The 22,054-nt window shown below is 38.2% G+C and overlaps 1 protein-coding gene across 1 annotated transcript; it reads right to left on the bottom strand.

Moving 5' to 3' along the window:
• Window positions 1-743: 743 nt before the first annotated feature.
• On the bottom strand, window positions 744-2,387 carry LOC127130374 (uncharacterized). Its single transcript, XM_051059394.1, has 3 exons — window positions 1,805-2,387; window positions 1,126-1,747; window positions 744-819 (listed from the first exon to the last, which is right to left on the bottom strand). Exons 1-3 carry the CDS (start codon window positions 2,385-2,387, stop codon window positions 744-746), a joined length of 1,281 nt encoding a protein of 426 aa, XP_050915351.1.
• Between the last annotated feature and the right edge of the window lie 19,667 nt (window positions 2,388-22,054).

Genomic DNA, 22,054 nt, shown 5'->3' with positions numbered 1-22,054 from the left:
TAGAACCAACAAACTCCCCCTTTGGAAAAATTTGGCTAAAACATACATCAGATCATACGTTCACAAGAAATCAAATAAAGTATCAGTTCAGCAGCAGAAGTAAACATACACACATTACTAGCAAAAATAGCAACTAGTAAACACACATGCATTTGTACTCAGATCACAACACACCACCCCTTCAGCTAGTCCACACCAAGCACCAATCTGCTTCACACAAACAGAACACTTCCCCCTCTTCTCCCTCTTTGTATCAAACATCCAACATCATCTAGCTATAGCTACTTCTCCCCTTTTTTAGCCAAAAGAGACCAAAGAGAGAAAATAAATATCTATTCAGTCATAAACCAAAATGTCAAAAGTTAAGGGTTACAAAACCAAGTACATATTCAGCTGTAAGCAAGTTGAGATGCAAACCAAGAAAACATGAATACAACAAAACAGAATTGCCAAAATCAAGAAAATCCATCAAAACAACAACAAAAATCATCACATCAATGGGGCCAAATTCGAAGGAGCTAATCAGAGGAGCTTGAGCTTGCAGCTTCATCAGCATCAGAAACAGAATTGCCACTTGTCTCATCATTAGTTGCAGACCTCTCACTAGAGGTGTGGGCTTCAGCTTCCTTAGCATGTTCAATATTCTCACCTTCAGCTTGCTCCAAGCTTGCAATCAGGGCTTCCAATGATTCTTTCCTAGCTGTTGCTACCCTTATCCCTTCACCCAGCTCTTTACAAGTCTCCTACAACTCAACAATAGTTCTAACTTTTGAGGTTGGCTTTTTCATAGCAGATGTCATGACAATGTCTTCGACATGTCTGCCTTCAAATAGTTTATAGTGCACTGACAGAGCAGGTTTTCTTCTACTTGGTAAGTCATTTGAACTCAGAATCCCAGGGTGTTGACTCAGGATAATCCCACAAATCATAGAGGGAAAGGCAATAGGCAGCTTAACTGCATTAGTAGATGCATGCTTGATAATTTGTTCAAACATAAATCTACCATAGTCAAAATTCATTTTGGTTCCAACAACAAAAATAAATCTTCCAAGGGTATTAGCAATTATGGAAATGTGGTTGGTAGGCACCCAATTTGCAGCTCCTACTTTATGCAATATTACATACTTGACAGTTAACTTCCCATCAGGAAGATGCTTTTTAATAAGCCACCCTTTCACATGCCTTGCTGTAATTTCTCTACAGACCTCATTGTCTGTAGCTTCCAATTCACCTGCACCCTCAACTCTTCTTCCCAGAAAATTGTTAATGACAGTGGGAGAGAATGTGATACACTTACCTCTCACAAATACTTTGCAAAATTCCTTACTGTTCTTATCAGCAATATCCTCAGGAATGTTGACAATGAATTCCTTAACCAAACCCTCATAGCACTGAGAGAATCCAGCCACAGTCTTCATCAACCCAACAGTCTTTATTAGGTCCATGACCTCTTTGACTTCAACAACATCCTTTCCTAACTCCGTTTCCACAACCACCCTTCTTTGAATCACAAATTTCCATTTGGCAACTCCACCTTCAAGATGGAAAGAGATATTATCCAAATGCACAACAACAAATTTCACAGGGGACTTCCTCACAGTGGTCTTCTTCACAGGAGAGATGTCAGGGACATCTTCCTCAACATCTTCTTCAGACTTAGAGACTTCTCTAACCTTCCTCTTCTTCACTTCAACCTTGCTCCAAGATTTGAAAGGACCAACACCAACAATCTTCTTAGTTGTTTTAGCTGACATCATTTCAGCCACAGATCTTCCTTTTCGAGTCTTCATACGCTTAGCCACACTTGGCTTTAAGTGATGAAGTAATCTATCCTCTTGCTCATCAGACCTATCATCCTCTAGGTTAATCACATCGTTTGTAACATCATGCTTCTCAGAATGGGAAGCATTGACAGTTTTAGATGCCACAAATTTTCCTTTACCAGACACAGTTTGCCCTAGAGAGCACAAACCTTCAGCAGCCATGTCCTTCTCAAAACTGGAGGAATAGTTATTATTCTCACTATGTTGTGCAACCTCAGGAGAGGGGTACATTTTAGACAGGGGAGTAGAGACTCCCTTCACAGAATGTTCTTCATCAAGGATTCTAGTGACTAGGTTCCTTATGACACGATCAATGTGGTGTATGTCTTCCTTAGAACTAGTGGCATGAGTTGAGCCAGAAGGGATACTAGAGATGTTACCTTGATTGGGGTATGCAGAAGCTGAGGCATCCATCGGATGGTTTAAATCAAGGGCTTCGCAGGGAATAACTGATAGAGGAACCACATCCAAAATCTCATCATCGTGAATGTCCATGGAAGGAGCGCTAACCTTGTGAGTAGACTTAGTAGTTTTTGAATCAGATGTAATTTGATGTTGTGACATCTTGACGTTTATGTGGAAAAATTGCAGTTGCCCTAGCAGAGGAGTGTGAGGAAGAAGCAGGGAGTTGGAAAAGTTGGAGTAGGTAGTGAGGTTGCGTGTGAAAAGGTAATAGATGGTATTTCCAAAACTAGGTGATGATTTACCATAATGGGGGCGCTTTATTTTAGTCACATAGACACTACTTTGCTTACTTTTACCACTGCATATTAACTGCTACAAGTCTTCATAAATGCAAAGCCCTAATTTTCCTCTCAGGACTTCAAACTGATTTGCATCCAATTCCTTTGTAAAAATATCAGCTAACTGCATCTCAGTAGCAACATGCTCTAAGGTTACAATCTTATCCTCCATGAGTTCTCTAATAAAATGGTGACGGATATCAATATGTTTTGTCCTGCTGTGCTGAATAGGATTCTTAGAAATGTTTATAGCACTCAGGTTGTCACAGTACAATGTCATGACATCTTGTGTGACATTGTATTCAGTCAACATTTGTTTCATCCACACCAGTTGAGAACAACTACTTCCAGCTGCTATGTATTCAGCTTCAGCAGTAGACAAAGACACACAATTTTGCTTTTTACTAAATCATGATATTAAATTGTTCCCCAAGAAGAAGCATCCTCATGATGTTCTTTTCCTATCATCAGCACTTCCAGCCCAATCAGCATCACAATATCCAGACATCACAGATTCAGATCCATGAGTGTATAACCTCCCATAGTCACTAGTGCCGTTGACATATTTCAGGATCCTTTTCACTTGGTTTATGTGACTCACCTTTGGTTCATCTTGATATCTTGCACATACAACTACAACAAAAGCAATGTCAGGTCTGCTTGCTGTGAGATATAGCAGACTCCCTATCATGCTTCTATAGAGACTTTGATCTACACTGACACCATTTTCATCTTTAGACACTTTCTGATGAGTAGGAGCAGGTGTCCTCTTGTGGCTTGCATTCTCCATGCCAAACTTCTTAACAATATTTTTGGCATATTTACTTTGAGATAGAAAGATAGAATCTTCCATTTGCTTGACTTGAAAGCCAAGAAAATAGGTTAGTTCTCCAACAAGGCTCATTTCAAATTCAGACTGCATTTGCTCAACAAAATGTTGAACCATTTTACTTGACATCCCACCAAACATAATATCATCCACATATATCTGAGCCACCATGAGCTTTCCTCCTTCATCTTTGACAAATAAAGTCTTATCAATGCCTCCCTTCCTGTATCCATTGTCAATGAGAAACACTGTGAGTCTCTCATACCAAGCTCTAGGAGCTTGTTTCAACCCATAGAGAGCTTTCCTCAACTTATACACATGCTTTGGAAGATTTGGGTCTGTGAACCCTTTAGGTTGTTCAACATACACTTCCTCATTTAAGTATCCATTTAAGAAGGGACTTTTTGTAAGAACAAAAAGTGTTCTACAACAGACTCCATGATTTTGATGATAACAAAGGATGAAACCAAAAATGGCACCCTAACGAAAAGTTTCTAAGTGTGCAGGGTTCTAAAGAAAGAAGAAACAAATCTGATGATGTCATCAGATGCAAAACAAGATCAGATGCAAAATCTCAAGTATCAGAAGCATCTAAAGAGGAATCTCATTCAAGAAGCTCTGACTCTGGACAAAACTACAAAGTATCAGAAGCATCTGAACATAAAGTAAAGTCTAGAAGCTCTGACTCTGAACTAATGCCCTCTGTAAACTCTGGAAGTTATCAGCGCCATCTGAACTTTCAAGAGATAACATCAGAAGCCAGATTTCTCCAGATACACAAAGACTCTAATCAGAATTGTTAATCATGATGAAGTAACGTTTAAGCCAAGTTAAAGTTCTGCAAATGGATTTCCTCAATTAGAAAGAGACGTTAATCTCCACTTCCAAGAGAGAAGATACTACTTGTGGTAAGTAGTCACTTCTAAGATGAAAAAGTCTACTGCAGAAGCTATTAATGGAATGGCGTAATTACATCTCAATATCCAACAGATTCAACGCTACTTCAACTCTACTTCAACTCCTATAAATAGAGAAGAAATCAACATTCAAAAAACAAGAAATCACTAGCCAAAACTATACTGAAATTATATCACGCTCAAGAAAAACATCTTTGTTCTTCAAAGAATTTCACTAAGCTTTTGCTTATCAAGTGAAAAATTGTTCTTAAGTTTGTAATATTTTCTTTCTTAGAAGCACTCTAGATTACACATCTTGTATCTTATTTTTATTTGATTTCCTCAAGTGACTCTTTGTAGTCTGTAGACTTGAGAGGACTAAGAGATTTTCTTCTCTCTTAGGGGTTGTTTGTAATCTTTCAAGATTAGTGGATTAAGTCCTTGTTGAAGGCGAAATCACCTTGGCCGGGTGGACTGGAGTAGCTTTGTGTTATAAGCGAACCAGTATAAAATCATTGTGTGATTTCATTTTGCAAAAGCGCTTATTTTTCAAACAATTCAAACCCCCCCTTTCTTGTTTTTCTCACCTTCAATTGGTATCAGAGCTCCGGCTCTGTTATTGATTTTCAAATCAAACACTTAACCGTGTAGAGAGATCCAGTGCGAGAAAAACAAATGGCCCACTCAAATGAGAAAGATTCTTACAATGCCAAGCCTCCTGTTTTTGATGGAGAAAAGTTTGATTACTGGAAAGATAGAATCGAAAGTTTCTTTCTGGGTTATGATGCTGACCTCTGGGACATTGTCACAGATGGATACAAACCTCCAACCTTAAATGGAGCTGAAGTTCCCAGAAGCAAAATGTCAGAAGATCAGAAACGTGAGTTCAAAAATCATCACAAGGCCAGAACAATACTTCTAAATGCTATATCATACAACGAATACGAAAAGATCACCAACAGAGAGACGGCTAAAGATATACTTGACTCTCTGAAGATGACCCATGAAGGAAACTCCCAAGTCAAGGAGACGAAGGCTCTGGCGCTGATCCAGAAATATGAAGCCTTCAAGATGGAAGATGACGAAGCTATAGAAGCTATGTTTTCCAGATTTCAAACTCTTATTACAGGTCTTAAAGTGCTAGACAAGGGATATACGACTGCAGATCATGTTAAGAAGATTGTCAGAAGTCTGCCAAAGAAATGGAGACCAATGGTTACTGCTCTGAAGTTATCAAAGGATCTGAACAATATCAGCCTTGAAGAACTTGTTAGTTCTCTCAGAAGCCATGAGATAGAACTGGAGGAGGATGAGCCTCAGAAAAGAAACAAGTCAGTGGCGCTGAAGTCCAGACCTGAAAGACGGAAGTCAGACAGAACCAAAGCTCTCCAGGCAGAAACTGCAGATACTGACGACTCTGAACCTGAAGACTCTGATGATGAAGAAGAACTGTCCTTACTAACCAGAAGAGTTAAGCAACTCTGGAAAAGAAGGAACAACAACAACTTCAGAAGATCAAGACCCAGAGGGGATAGATCAGAGTCAACTTCAAAAGGTAAACCTAATAAAGATATTACCTGTTTTGAATGTAAAGAAACAGGTCATTATAGAAATGAATGCCCCAAGCTGAAGAAAGATAACTCTAAGAAAGAAAGCTTCAAGAAAAATGCCTTCAGAACAAAGAAGGGATTAATGGCCACCTGGGACGATAGTGAATCCGAATCATCAGAATCTGACTCTGATGAACAGGCCAACGTAGCTCTTATGGCTACCACATCCAGCAGCTCAGATGAAGAATCTGAAGAGGTATTTTCTGAACTTTCTAGATCTGACTTAGAATCATGTTTATCAGAAACTCTTACCTCTCTTCAGAAATTAAAACAAAAAGTTAAAAACATTAAAGGTCTTCTTAAAGCAAAATCTGAAGAGTGTAGTAAACTTGAGACAACAATTCTAACAAGAGATGATACAATCATATCTTTAACGTTAGAAAGAGATGAAGCTAAAACGAAAAGCTTAGAATTAGAAGAAGTGTTGTCTCAAGCACCACAAACTTCAAATGAAATTATTTATAAATATGAAGAAGCCTTTCAACAATTTCTGAAGAATGGGATAAATAGGAGTATTATGGCATCCATGATTTATGGAGTAGGTCAGAATAATAAAAGGGGAATTGGGTATGATTCTGATTCTGATAAAACTTCTACCAGTAACCAAATTAAATCGCCTTATTCATACCACTACACACACACACAAGAACACAAATTTAAAATGCTAGAAGACCCAAAGTTGTAAGAAACTCTGGGAAAACTAATCTGAAAGGACCCAAGAGATTCTGGGTACCGAAAGATAAGATCATCTATGTTGCAGATATCCTATGCAGCAAAGTTCAGACACCAGTCATGGTACCTGGACTCTGGATGCTCGCGACATATGACGGGAAGAAAGTCTATGTTCCAAAGCCTGGAACTTAAAGACGCTGGATTTGTAGGCTTCGGAGGAGATCAGAAAGGAAGGATCAGAGGCTCCGGAACTATTGGTAACGGTACTCTTCCCTCTATATCTGATGTTCTTTATGTAGAAGGATTAATGCATAACTTGTTATCCATAAGTCAATTAAGTGATAACGGTTATGATGTAATCTTTAATCAAAAAACGTGTAAAGCAATTAGTCAGAACGATGGCTCTGTCCTTTTCACAGGCAAGAGGAAAAACAACATTTATAAAATAAATCTTTCTGATTTAAAAGATCAAAATGTTAAATGTTTAATGTCAGTTCACAAAGAGCAATGGGTATGGCATAGACGCTTAGGCCACATTAGCATGAGAAAACTTTCTCAGCTAACTAAACTTGAGTTAGTCAGAGGCTTACCTAAACTGAAGTTTTCTTCAGATGCTCTGTGTGAAGCTTGTCAGAAAGGAAAGTTTTCAAAAACATCTTTTAAAAAGAAAAATGTTGTTTCTACCTCCAAGCCTCTGGAGCTTCTTCACATTGACTTATTTGGTCCTGTGAAAACAGCATCAGTCAATGGAAAGAAGTATGGACTTGTAATCGTTGATGATTACAGCCGCTGGACATGGGTAAAATTCCTAAAGCACAAGAGTGAGTCTCACTCTGTATTCACCAGTTTCTGTTCTAAAGTGCAAAAAGAATTTGACTCTAAAATTGTTAGAGTCAGAAGTGATCATGGTGGAGAATTTGAAAATAAAGATTTTGAAGAACTATTTGATTCTAATGGAATATCCCATGATTTCTCCTGCCCTAGAACTCCACAACAAAATGGAGTTGTAGAGAGGAAGAATAGGACACTCCAAGAAATGGCCAGAACCATGATCAATGAAACAAATGTAGCAAAGCACTTTTGGGCAGAAGCTGTAAATACAGCGTGTTACATTCAGAATAGAATCTCTATTAGACCTATTCTGGATAAGACTCCCTATGAACTGTGTAAGGGAAGAAAACCCAACATTTCATATTTTCATCCTTTTTGATGCATTTGCTTTATATTAAATACTAAAGAACATCTGAACAAGTTTGATTCCAAAGCACAAAAAGGTATTATGTTAGGATACTCAGAACGCTCTAAAGGCTACAGAGTATACAACACAGAAACCAAAATTGTGGAGGAATCAATTCATGTTAGATTTGATGATAAGCTTGACCCTGAAAAGTCAAAGCTAGTTGAAAAGTTTGCAGATTTAGAGATCACTCTGGTAGAATCTGAGAAAACTCCAGAAGCAACTGTCACTCCAGACTCTGAAGAAATTAAATCTCCAGAAATTCCAAGGAAAGTCAAGAGTCGTAGCAACGTATCTGAAGATTTGATTTTGGGAAACAAAGATGAACCTGTTAGAACCAGATCTACCTTCAGAACTTCTGAAGATATTCCTCTGGGACTAGTGTCTCTGATTGAGCCTACGTCCTGTGATGAAGCTCTTCAAGATAATGATTGGGTGGCAGCTATGCAAGAAGAGTTAGATCAATTCTCCAAGAATGATGTCTGGGATCTCGTTCCTAAACCCAGAGGCACTCATGTCATTGGAACCAGATGGGTTTTCAGAAACAAACTGAACGAGAAAGGAGAAGTTGTCAGAAACAAAGCACGACTGGTAGCTCAAGGTTATAGTCAACAAGAAGGTATTGATTATAATGAAACTTTTGCTCCAGTCGCGAGGTTAGAATCTATTCGTCTTCTTGTATCTTTTGCTATTAATCATTCTATCAAATTATACCAAATGGATGTCAAGAGTGCATTTCTAAATGGTTATATTTCAGAAGAAGTGTATGTCAACCAACCTCCAGGCTTTGAAAACTCAAACTTTCCAGAACATGTTTTCAAACTTAAAAATCTCTATATGGACTTAAACAAGCTCCCAGAGCTTGGTATGAACGTCTGAGCAATTTTCTTCTGGAACAAAATTTTATCAGAGGGAAAGTTGATTCTACACTCTTCTGTAAAAATCATGAAAATGATCTCATGATATGCCAAATTTATGTTGATGACATTATTTTTGGTTCTGCTAATATCTCTGTTTGCCAAGAATTTTCTAAGTTAATGCAGGCAGAATTTGAAATGAGTCTAATGCAAGAACTAAAGTTCTTTCTGGGAATTCAAATCAATCAAACTCCAGAAGTCACGTACATTCATCAAAGCAAGTACATTAAAGATGTTCTGAAGAAGTTTGATATGTCTGAATGCAACTCTGCAAAGACTCCTATGCACCCAACTTGCATTCTGGAAAAGGAAGAGGTAAGCAACAAGGTTTGTCAGAAGCTCTATCGAGGTATGATAGGCTCTCTTCTCTATCTGACTGCTACTCGTCCTGATATTCTCTTCAGCGTCTGTCTTTGTGCCAGATTCCAATCAGATCCTAGAGAATCTCATTTAACAGCTGTTAAGAGAATTCTTAAGTATCTGAAAGGAACTCCTAACCTGGGCCTGATGTATGAGAAAACATCAGAGTATAGGCTTTCTGGTTATTGTGATGCAGATTATGCAGGAGATAGAATAGAACGAAAAAGTACTTCTGGAAATTGCCAGCTTCTGGGAAACAACTTAATCTCCTGGGCTAGCAAAAGACAGTCAACAATTGCTCTATCAACTGCAGAAGCAGAATACATCTCAGCATCACTGTGCACAACTCAGATGCTCTGGATGAAGCATCAGCTAGAAGATCTTCAGATATTTGAGAGTAACATTCCTATCTTTTGTGATAATACTGCTGCTATTTGTTTAAGTAAGAATCCCATTCTACATTCCAGAGCCAAACACATAGAAATAAAACATCATTTTATTAGAGACTATGTTCAGAAAGGGATAGTAACGCTGAAGTTCATTGATACAGAACATCAATGGGCAGATATCTTTACTAAGCCTCTAGCTGAAGATAGATTTCTTTTTATCTTAGAAAATCTGAACATTAAAAATTGCCCTGAGTAAAATTTGGCTCTGAACATGTAAAATGAGACTCTGATAAAAACAAATACACTTCTGCCTCTGACTCTGATACTTCTACCAAGTTAAGAAGATATCTGAGTTAGAAATCTTCAGAACCAATCTCTTGGTATTCCTGAAGATCAGATACATCAACGCGTGGAACTCTGAAGCGTCAAAACTTTAGAACTTCTAGACAGCTGTCAAGAAATTCAAAAGGCAGACGTTTGAGTTTTCCTCGAGCAGTGTGCAAACTGTGGGATTAGACATTCATTTATGAGCTGTAATCATTTTTCCCCCCAAGCGTGCCATTTTGAGTTTTGTGTCTAACGCTGGTATGTGTGTCGTTTTGCATGTGTTTGAACTTAGGTATATAAACACTTTTCTCACATTTCACACACTTATCACTCTCACTCACTCTTAAACCCTAAACCCTCTCTCGAAGTTTTCTCTGCAACTTTCTCAGTTCTTCATCTTCTTCATCAATTTTCTTCATGAATCCTCAAGAGCAAGAAGTTTTTAACTTCTCCCAACAAATGGAAGCCGCTTCTAATCCCCAAACCTCAAACACTCAAACACCCATGGTTATAGACGTCACCACGACCCCAGTCTACAAAGAACCTCACATTCTTGAACGTGAACAACACATAAACCTTTCAACTCCCTTTGAAGGTTTAGATGTACTGTGTGAATCGCTGGTGGATTTTGAGAACTTGAGAAGAAACGGTGTTGATCTTACTGAAGATCTTCGCAAGCAAGGTTGGGAAAACTACTTCAACAGGCTTTATGGTCCCATTTACCCTCTCCTTGTCAAAGAGTTCTGGAGATGTGCAGATGCTGATGACCAGTTCATTGTTTCTTTTGTTCTGGGAGTGAAGATCATTATCACAGAAGCGTCTATTGCTTCCTTGCTAAACATGGAGAAAGCTGGAGGTAAAAGGATTTACAATATTCCTCCAAGGTCAAAGCGCATCACAGAAGTCATTAACCCTACAATCTTCAAAGCAAATGTTGAAGGAAACCCCTCTAAGAACAAGGAGCTTCATCAGAACCTCCGAGTTTGGCTGAAGATTATTCTGGGAACAATCCATCATCGTCCAGCCTCCAACTCTTCAGATTACATAAATGCTGATCAGAAATGCATCCTTTATTGTATTCAGAAGGGTATCCCGATCAACCTCCCTGTTCTCCTCTTCAGATATCTGAGGGATTCAGTCAGAGAAACCAGGAATAACATGAAGCCCAGATCCTACATTCCTCTGGGTAGATTGCTCTCTGACATCTTCATTGAGCATGGGCTGGTAGATGCTCTGGAGAAGACCAGATGTATGGATGATCTGGCAATTGACGTTGGAAAGCCTCTGAATGCCAAAAATCTGAGGAGTATGGGAATCATCAAAGACATCAGAGTCAAGCCCACTATGGATGTGACCTGGGAAGCTCTGAAAGATCAGAGGAAGATGCCTCATGGCCTTGAAAGGTTCTTCAAGAATGAACCCAGAGATGCCATTGCTATCTACCTTCAGGATCGTCTGGATGAAGGCATTGATATTTCTGATTTCCGCCTTGAAGACTGTCTGGACTCTGTAGAAGATTTGGTCAGATACAAAAGAGGTCTTTCTGAGAAGAAGATAGCTGAGGAAGCAAGGAAGGCAAAGAAAGCCAGACTTGGAGAAACCTCTGGCACCAAAGCTTCAGCACCTCTGAATGTCTCTTCTGGTAAGTCTATTCCTCCTGTCTCTTCTGAATCTATAATGGCTTCCTCTAACTCTCTCTCCTCTCAACCAATATTTACAACCTCTGAAATCCCTCCTTCAACCATCAGAACCTCTCAACCTCCACCTGTTCTAAAAATTGCTCGTAATTTCACAACAACCTCTGACCCTAATCAACTATATCACCACAGCTCTTCCTCATCCTCTGAATATGAATCACCCCCTTACCTTTCCCCTTCTTCTGACCAAGAGTTCTCTGAACAAGAGTCCTCTGACCAAGAACACTCTGACCCAAACTCCCCAACAATAGCTGAAATTTATGCTAAAAATTTCGCTTCACAACCCACACGACAATCTGAAGTAACCTCTCCCCTCCAAACTTCACTTCCACCACAACAAACAACAACCTTACCCTCTGAAACTCAACCATCTGATCCCTTCACCTCTAATATCACTCCACCATTTATTCCCGCTGTACCTGGACCAGACTCTGACCCTTTAGACCTAAATCCACTATATGCTTCATCCCCTAGTCTTCAACCAGACGCAGATTCTGAACTTCAAGCAGAATCTGAACCTCAACAAACTGAACCTCAACCTCTAAATCTCAGCCCTCAAAACTCTCCACCTCATTCACCTGAACCTGAACCTGAACTTACCATACCTACCCTTGAGGAGGCCATTATACAGGTTGCAGAAGCCTCAGTCCAGAAGATCAAGTCTCTGGCTAAAAACTCTGAAGTTAGTGATGATCCTAAATCTGTTAGGACACACTGGAACAGAGTCATTAGTTGGATGACCTCTGAGTCTTATAGGCTGAAGAGTATCTCTGAACAAGTCAGAAATGGCTACATCAGAGACTCTGAGGAAAGACTCCAAGAGAGACTGGCTAGAGAAGTTGAGGCCAAGAGATTAGAGGAAGAGAGATTGGCTAGGGAAGCTGAAGAAGAAGCAAAGAGGTTAGAAGAAGAACGCCTGGCAAAGGAAGCAGAACTTCTAAGGATTCAGGAAGCTGAAGCCAAGGCTCAGGCAGATGCAGAAGCCCAAGCTGCTGCTGAAGCTGAAGCTCAGCAGGCTCTGATTCAGGGGGAGTCTTCCTCTGCGATCCCTCTGATTCTTAACACTCTGAAAGAGATAAAGCAAGATCAGCAAGAGATCAAGAAAGATCAGAATGAGCTTCGTGCCAGGATGGACAAGCAAGATGCTTTGAATGAAAACATCCAGAACATGTTTGCCATGTTGCTTCAGAGACTTCCTCAACCTCCAAACCCTTAGGCACTTAGGATTTATTTTGTTTGCTTGCCTAATGTTTTTGCGTCTGTCTTCTTTTTAGCTCTGATATTCGTCTTTGAATCTGATGTTTTGACTGTTGTTTGCCTTTGTGCTTTTTAATGAATTGTTTTTCTCTTTCTTACTCTTTTTATTTTTATGCCTTTTTGATTATGCCAAAAAGGGGGAGAAATTATTAAATAGCTCTGATGAAAATTATGTCTAAAACCTTAAGCATTCTGCAACAATTATAGAAATAGTTCTGATATAAATAGCTCTGATTAAATAATAGCTCTGATTAAATAACTCTAACATTAAAATTAAGAAATTGCAGAAAGTTTTTCAGAAATCTCATTGCTTGGAAAGCTCTGGTAAGAACTTCTGAACTCCCTAGTACTAACTCAGGGGGAGCTTTTGTCTATCTGATCTAATATTTTTTTCATGTTTCATCTGATAATTTTATTTGTTTTGTCATCATCAAAAAGGGGGAGATTGTAAGAACAAAAAGTGTTCTACAACAGACTCCATGATTTTGATGATAACAAAGGATGAAACCAAAAATGGCACCCTAACGAAAAGTTTCTAAGTGTGCAGGGTTCTAAAGAAAGAAGAAACAAATCTGATGATGTCATCAGATGCAAAACAAGATCAGATGCAAAATCTCAAGTATCAGAAGCATCTAAAGAGGAATCTCATTCAAGAAGCTCTGACTCTGGACAAAACTACAAAGTATCAGAAGCATCTGAACATAAAGTAAAGTCTAGAAGCTCTGACTCTGAACTAATGCCCTCTGTAAACTCTGGAAGTTATCAGCGCCATCTGAACTTTCAAGAGATAACATCAGAAGCCAGATTTCTCCAGATACACAAAGACTCTAATCAGAATTGTTAATCATGATGAAGTAACGTTTAAGCCAAGTTAAAGTTCTGCAAATGGATTTCCTCAATTAGAAAGAGACGTTAATCTCCACTTCCAAGAGAGAAGATACTACTTGTGGTAAGTAGTCACTTCTAAGATGAAAAAGTCTACTGCAGAAGCTATTAATGGAATGGCGTAATTACATCTCAATATCCAACAGATTCAACGCTACTTCAACTCTACTTCAACTCCTATAAATAGAGAAGAAATCAACATTCAAAAAACAAGAAATCACTAGCCAAAACTATACTGAAATTATATCACGCTCAAGAAAAACATCTTTGTTCTTCAAAGAATTTCACTAAGCTTTTGCTTATCAAGTGAAAAATTGTTCTTAAGTTTGTAATATTTGCTTTCTTAGAAGCACTCTAGATTACACATCTTGTATCTTATTTTTATTTGATTTCCTCAAGTGACTCTTTGTAGTCTGTAGACTTGAGAGGACTAAGAGATTTTCTTCTCTCTTAGGGGTTGTTTGTAATCTTTCAAGATTAGTGGATTAAGTCCTTGTTGAAGGCGAAATCACCTTGGCCGGGTGGACTGGAGTAGCTTTGTGTTATAAGCGAACCAGTATAAAATCATTGTGTGATTTCATTTTGCAAAAGCGCTTATTTTTCAAACAATTCAAACCCCCCCTTTCTTGTTTTTCTCACCTTCACTTTTCACAGCCATTTGGAACAGTTTAAACTTCAGAATACATGCCACTCCTAACAGTAATCTGATGGACTCCAGGAGAGCTACAGGAGCAAATGTTTCATCAAAGTCAACTCCTTCAACTTGAGTGTATCCTTGTGCTACCAATCTTGCTTTATTTTTAGTAACCACACCTCTTTCATCAGATTTATTCTTGTAAACCCACTTTGTCCCAATAACATTTATTCCTTCAGGTCTTGGAACCAATTCCCACTTTTCATTTCTCTTGAATATGCCTAACTCTTCCTGCATGGCATTGATCCAGAATTTATCAGTTAAGGCTTCTTTGACATTCTTAGGCTCAATCTTGGATACAAAACAGGCATGTGAGATCACTTCCCTTGATCTAGTGGCGACCCCTTTATTTGGGTCTCCTATAATGAGATTTTTAGGATGATCCTTCTGAATTCTGATAGAGGGTCCCTTATTAACTTTATTAGCTTCAGGTTCAACTTGAGTGGGCTCAGTCTCATTACTTTTGTCCAAGAGATCAGTTGGGGCATCATTCAGAAATGTTTCAACATCGTCTGTGACATCGGTCTCTTGACCATCAACAACAACATTGATAGATTCCATCATAACTTTTGTTCTGGAATTAAAAACTCTAAAAGCTCTGTTGTTTGTTGAGTAACCCAGAAATATTCCTTCATCACTCTTGGGGTCCATTTTCCTTCTTTGTTGATGATCAACCAGGATATAACATTTACTACCAAACACATGGAAGTATTTGACAGTAGGCCTTCTTCCCTTCCAGACTTCATATAAAGTGGTTGGGGCCCCTTTCCTCAAGGTTACTCTGTTGTGAACATAGCAGGCCGTGTTCATAGCTTCGGTCAGAAGTGGTAAGGCAATTTCTTAGCATGAATCATAGCTCTAGAAGATTCTTGGAGAGTTCTATTTTTCCTTTCTACCACACCATTTTGCTGAGGGGTAAAAAGAGAAGAGAACTCATGACCAATTCCTTCAGATGAACAAAATTCAGCAAATTTACTGTTCTTAAATTCTTTCCCATGATCACTTATGATTCTGATAACATGACTCTCTCTTTCTCTTTGAAGTCTTTGGAAAAGATCTTTGAACACATCAAACACATCATATTTTTCCTTATAAAATTTACCTAGGTATATCTGGAGAAATCGTCCACCACAACATAAGCATACCTTTTCCCACCAAGACTTTCCACCTGCATAGGTCCCATCAAGTCCATGTGGAGAAGTTCCAGCACTCTAGATCTGGTGTCATGTTTGATCTTCTGATGTGACATCTTTGTCTGCTTTCCAATCTGACAATCACCACAGACTCCTCCTTCATCAATCTTTAATTTTGGGATTCCTCTAACAGCTTCAACAGATATGATCCTCTTCATTCCTCTAAGATGCAGATGACCTAGTTTTTGATGTCACAGTTTCACTTCTTCTTCTTTAGCTAGAGCACATATTGATGAATAACTAGTTTCTTGAGAATTCCACATATAGCAGTTGTCCTTAGACCTGACTCCTTTCATGATCACCTCATTTTTTGCATTAGTAATCAAGCATTCAGTTTTTGTGAAGTTCACATTTAGACCTTGGTCACATAGTTGAATGATACTGATCAGGTTTGTAGTCAATCCTTTAACAAGCAGCACATTATCAAGGTTAGGGACTTCAGGACAGTTCAGCTTTCCAATCCCTTTGAATTCACCCTTTGCTCCATCACCAAAATTTACATAGCTGGTGGCATGAGGTTGGAGGTCAATTAGCAGGTTTTTGCATCCAGTCATGTGTCTGGGGCATCCACTGCCAAAGTACCAATCTTCTTTGGCTGAAACTCTGAAGGAGGTGTGAGCTATCAAGTTAGTAGCACCAGCCCTAGGAACCCACTGTTTTATGTTAACAGGGATGTGTTATTTGGGTCTAGGTTGATGATGAGTAGGACTAGGATAACCATACAGCCTAAAGCAGAATGGTTTTATATGGCCAAATTTCCCACAGTAATGACATCTCCATCTTTGGTGTTTTCCTTTATGTTATCTTTCCTTGTGATGTTGAGACACCTGATGTGACATCTTTGGTTTGCTACTAGTGGGACTACAATTAGGAGAGGATTCATTGAACCCAAGGCCAGTCATGTCTCCTGCCATCTTTCCAGTCTGGAGGATTTTGTCTAAGGTGTCAGATCCACTGTTTAGCATTCTGACATACTTCGTCATCTCATCCAGTTTGGAGTTCGGGAACACGACTTCGATCTTCAACTTAGAAATGGTTTCTAAGTGTTCTGTCTTATCATCCTCTTATTGGGTTATCAATTTCTTTTGATTCTCCACCTGTTGACACACTTCTTCACTTTTGAAACACAACTTCCTGTAGGTAGTAGCTAATTCATCAAAGGTTAATTGATCATCACTGGAGTCTTCATCAGAATCCCATCTTCCAATCGAGGAAGTCATAAGATTAGAAGACTCTCCTTCTGTTTCACTTTCAGAATTGTCATCAGACTAAGTAGCAGCAAGACTCTTCTTCTGTTTCTTGAGATAGATCCCACATTCAGCTCTAATGTGTCCATACCCTTCACATTCATGGCACTAAATTCCTTTGCCCTGTTTGGATTTTTCCTCAGATTTTGTTCTTCTTCCAGCATCATTGGACCTACCAATGTCAAATGAGTTGTTCTTGACATTAGCCTTTGACCTTACATCCATCCTCTTCAGGAGTTTGTTGAATTGTCTCCCAAGTAATGCTACATCATTTGCCAGATCTTCATCAGTATCCTGACTACTGTCTTCCTCTTTCTCTTCAGTGTTTGACATAAAGGCTATGCTTTTGACTTTCTTTTCAGATCCATCGCTCATTCCCAACTCGAATGTTTGGAGGGATCCAATTAGCTCATCCACTCTCATCTTGCAGATATCTTGAGATTCTTCTATGGATGTCACTTTCATGGAAAATCTCTTGGGAAATGACCTGAGAATTTTCCTCACAAGCTTTTCATCTAACATCTTCTTACCCAGGGCTCCTGGGGCATTAGCAATTTCAAGGATATTCATATGGAAGTCATGAATACTTTCATATTCTTTCATCCTCAAATTCTCAAACTTAGTAATAAGCAGCTGCAATCTAGACTCTTCACTCTAAAGGTACCTTCATGAGTGGTTTTGAGAATATTCCAAGCATCTTTAGCCACCTCATAATTGTTCACCCGTCTGAAGATGTTCTTATCAACCCCATTGAATATAGCATTCAACGCTTTAGAGTTTCCAAGAGCTAGTTCATCCTCCTCCTTGGTCCATTATTCCTTAGGCTTCTTATCAGTTGTAACTTCTCCTTCCTTAGTAGTGAAGGGATGTTCCCATCCTGTTAGAACATCCTTCTAAGCCTTATTATCCAAAGATTTCAAGAAGGCTACCATTCGAGGTTTCTAGTAGTTATAGTTAGATCCATCCAGAATTGGTGGTCTGTCTACAGATCCTCCGTCTCTATCCATAGTACCAGAAAGTAACTTCCCAAGATCTCACCCAGAACTAGAGCAGGATGCCTGCTCTGATACCAATTGAAATTCTGGTATTAGATATGAGATGTCGAAGGTAATGTCACGACACTAATATCTGAACAACAACTAAAATATAAACAGGATAAAAATAAAGAAACAATTGAACAAGCGACACAAGCAGTTGTTAACCCAGTTCAGTGCAAACTCACATACGTCTGGGGGCTACCAAGCCAGGAAGGAAATCCACTAAACATAACTAGTTCAAAGACTCTTAGTAAACAACTTCAAGTTACAGTCTTTTCACGTAATCTCTACCCGTGCGACTTCTATCTAAGAACTCTAAGATATGAGACCCTACTCACTCCCCCTCAATCACAACAGTGATATAAAAACAAATACAAAAGAAAGAAGACACACTTCAAGGACACATACTTGATCTTGCTTAAAAGTTTCAACCAAGTAAACACACACTCGTGCTTCAAAGCTTATAATGGACAAATTACAACACAAAAGTCAGTCCAATTCATACATCAATAAGATGAATTAATGGCTCACAATACACAAGCTTACACAAGACTAAAACCCTAAAACTCTCTCACTCTTTCGTTCGTTTCTTGTGTGTTTAAACCAAGTTTTACATGGCCTTTAAATAGAAGCTTTTGAATGGGCCTGAGCGGCATAAAACCCTAATTCTATTTTCCTTGCGTGTCTTCTAAGAAACAACAGCTAATCATCCCTTATTAGAAAATAGATCATTCTGGTTTTAAATCAAATTACTCCTTGAGTAGCGCATTCAATCTTCACATAATCACACACAGATTTGCATGAAAAGCGTAATCTCAAGATACATAACATTCAGACTGAATGTTCTGTATACACATGTCTTAACATCGGGTCTGACATCTTAGCTAAATCCTGCACAACCATATTTAGACATCCTGCAGGAAGCTGATATCACATGTCAAGACAACACGCGTGACAACTTGTGATAACACTAAGTTTTACCAAAATTGATGCCAACACATAGAACCAACAATTATAGAATTGCAAACCTTACCTGTGATTTCATACGATAGATCCCAATTGGGTGACAAGAGGATCTTCTATCATCTCTTTTGGGAGTTTTGACCATGTATACATGATTTCTCCTATTGTAAACCTATTGTGCAAGTTGAAGGAACATGGTTGTATGGCAAGTATAGGTGGACTCTGTTGATGACTGTGGCACAGGATGGGAACGGGAACATTTTCCTAATAGCTTTCGCATTAGTTGAAGGTGAGACAAAGGATGCTTGGAGTTTCTTTCTTAGGAATTTGAGAATACACATGACACCACAAGCTAATATATGTTTAATATCAGACAGACATGAATCGATAAAGAGTGCATATAACAATCTTGAAAATGGATGGAAATATCCTCCATCTTCACACGTCTATTGCATTAGACACATTGCGCTGAACTTCGTGCGTGAGATTAAAGACAAGGAACTACACAAAAAAGTTGTTAACATGGCTAATAATATAAATTTCAGTTACCGCATTTATCCACCATCTTCACACGTCTATTATGTTTTTTATAACATTTTTATTACAGGTTGCATGTTGACAGAGGTGATATTTAACTACTATCGCGGGGAAATCCGAAGAACAAACAATTAGGCTTTATCATGGATAGACAATATCCCTTGGGAGAAATGGGCAAGGGCATATGACAGAGGGAAATGTTGGGGTCACATGACAACTAATTTGGAAGAAGAAATAAACTCGGTACTCAAAGAAACTTGAAACCTTCCAATCACTACATTGGTCCAATCTACGTACTATTGGTTAGAATCACTCTTATGTAAAAGAGGCCATCAGTGGACAAAAATGTTAGCCTCTAGTCAGGTTTTCACAGATAATTGCAACAAGGGGATGGATGAAGAAGTCAATAAAGCTAGCACTCCTAATGTCATGCAATTTGATTGTGAGAGATTCTATTTCATGGTCCATGAAAAGATTAATCAGAATGATGGTCGACCAACCGGTACTTTCAGCATTGATCTTAGGAAACAACATTGCAGCATGTTCTAGTATACGCCAAGACTACTCCATTCACATACCTGACGTGTTCAAAATTCTTAACATTTTCAAGGTCTAAAAGGAGAGTTTCCTTGGACTTCCCCATGAGGATAACTGGACACGATATGAAGAATTTACTATTTGCCACGATGATTCTATGAGAAGGAGGAAGAAAGGGCGCATAACCATCATCCAGATTAGAACTGAAATGGAAAACATTGAAAAAGAAAAGAGAAGGTGTGGGATTTATCGCGAAATAGGACACATGCGTAGGAAATGTCCAAATGTGGCAGGACCCTCTAGATGATTACGTTGTTTTTTTAATATAATCTTTTAAGCACGTATTATTATCTTTATTTATGTATTTCTAACGTCTCCTGGAACAAACATTATTTAATATTAAAGACTTCTGATTACAAAGTACAATTACAACAACTTAAATTCATAGAGCTTATTAACTAACTAATTAACAACAACAACCAACACAAGTGGACCTTCAACTCCTATGTTAACTTCACCACTATGTGCTGAAAACATACACTGAACATCTAAATCATTTTCTATACAATCCAAGTAATACATGTATGTAGCCTCAGGGCTTGCATCTGTCAACGTTATGTATGGACAACGATACTCTACTTTTCTCACCTTCATACGACGCCTACCCAACTGTCGAGAACCAATATTGATGGTTGCAATCAGTGTTCTACTATTCCATTGCAGATCTAGACAAACACTGATTTTTTTGTCTTGCTCATAAAACACAAGACCCCAAACATCCATTATTACAAAAACCAATTTCTATGTGACCTGAATTACTTCTCTAAAATTCAAGCTACTTATAGAAAATTAAGACATGAATACTCGGCCATTCATTGACCGAGACTCTACTAACAGTGGCATCCCTCGGTCAATGTATGTCATGGGTGATAAAATTATTATTTAAATATCAATGATAAATAATAATTAATTAAAAGTTTTAAAATAAATATAAAAATAAAAACAAAAAAATTATATTCAACCACTCGGCCATTCATTGGCTGAGCTTCTGCATTCAACGATCACCTTCAAGAACTGACCCATTGATTGGGCGAGGGTGTTCTGGAAGTGGGGCAACCAGGGATTTTTTTTTCAAACTGGGGCAGTTTGGAAATTAAATTTTAAAAAATGGGCAGAACAGTAAAAAAGTCCCTTTGGACACCCCTATATTTTCGTTAAGTAAGGTTTGGAATTAGTATAAAAATGGAAATAAAAATGAGAAAAACAAAAATGTCTTGAATTTAATTTGTGTTACAACTACATTCAAATTTCAATAACATTTCACAAAAAACACTTTGCAATTGTGAAGGATAGGGATGATAATACATTAAGTTTATTTACCGAGATTTATAATCTTATTTATTTAAGTCTTATTAAATATGTAATATTTTATGTTAAACACATGCTTGTAACAATTCGATAGAGTCGAAGTCAAATGTTTTCAATAGAGTAGTAGTCGAATACAGTCTTTAATAGTAGAAGGTGTTTGTATTCAATAGGAGGTCGAATATGTTAGACGAGGGAAATGATTTAGAGGAGGTGAATAGATCACAATAAAATTTTCTTTGATTAAAAGTCAGTTTTAAAAATATTTACTATGGCAAGCGAAAGCAATTCTAGATCGACACTCGTCTATCCCGAACTGTTATCGGAAGAATCAGATATACATATAAACCTTAACAAAACGTATAACAGTGATGAGAAAGTAAATCATATATTTTTACAAAATAATCGTTTGAACAATGTCACACCTTGTAATCAATTTCCAATGTAATAGAGGCATTGAAGGACTCATAATGGATGCAGATGATAAATAAGGAATTGAAGTCCATCGAAGTTAATAACATCTGGTCACTAGTCGAATTTCCAAAAGACAAGAAGGAAATTGATGTGAAGTGGGTATACAAGGTGAAGCTGAATCCTAAAGGAGAAGTAACCAGACACAAAGCAAGACTTGTAGCCAAAGGATTTCTTCAGAGATAAGGAATCGACTTTGATGAAGTTTTTGCACATGTTGCTAGAATCAAAACAATTAGGTTGTTTGTTGGTCTAACAAACATGAACAACTTGTATATGTGTTAGATGGATGTGAAATGTGCATTTTTGAAGGGCACCTTAGATGAAGTTTATGTTGCACAACCAATTGGGTTTATGAAGCAAGGCCA

This window comes from Lathyrus oleraceus, chromosome 3 (assembly GCF_024323335.1).
Source record: "Lathyrus oleraceus cultivar Zhongwan6 chromosome 3, CAAS_Psat_ZW6_1.0, whole genome shotgun sequence".
Classification (NCBI taxonomy): domain Eukaryota; kingdom Viridiplantae; phylum Streptophyta; class Magnoliopsida; order Fabales; family Fabaceae; genus Lathyrus; species Lathyrus oleraceus.
Note: the sequence above shows the minus strand (reverse complement) of the source record. Positions and strands in the feature narration are given on the sequence as shown.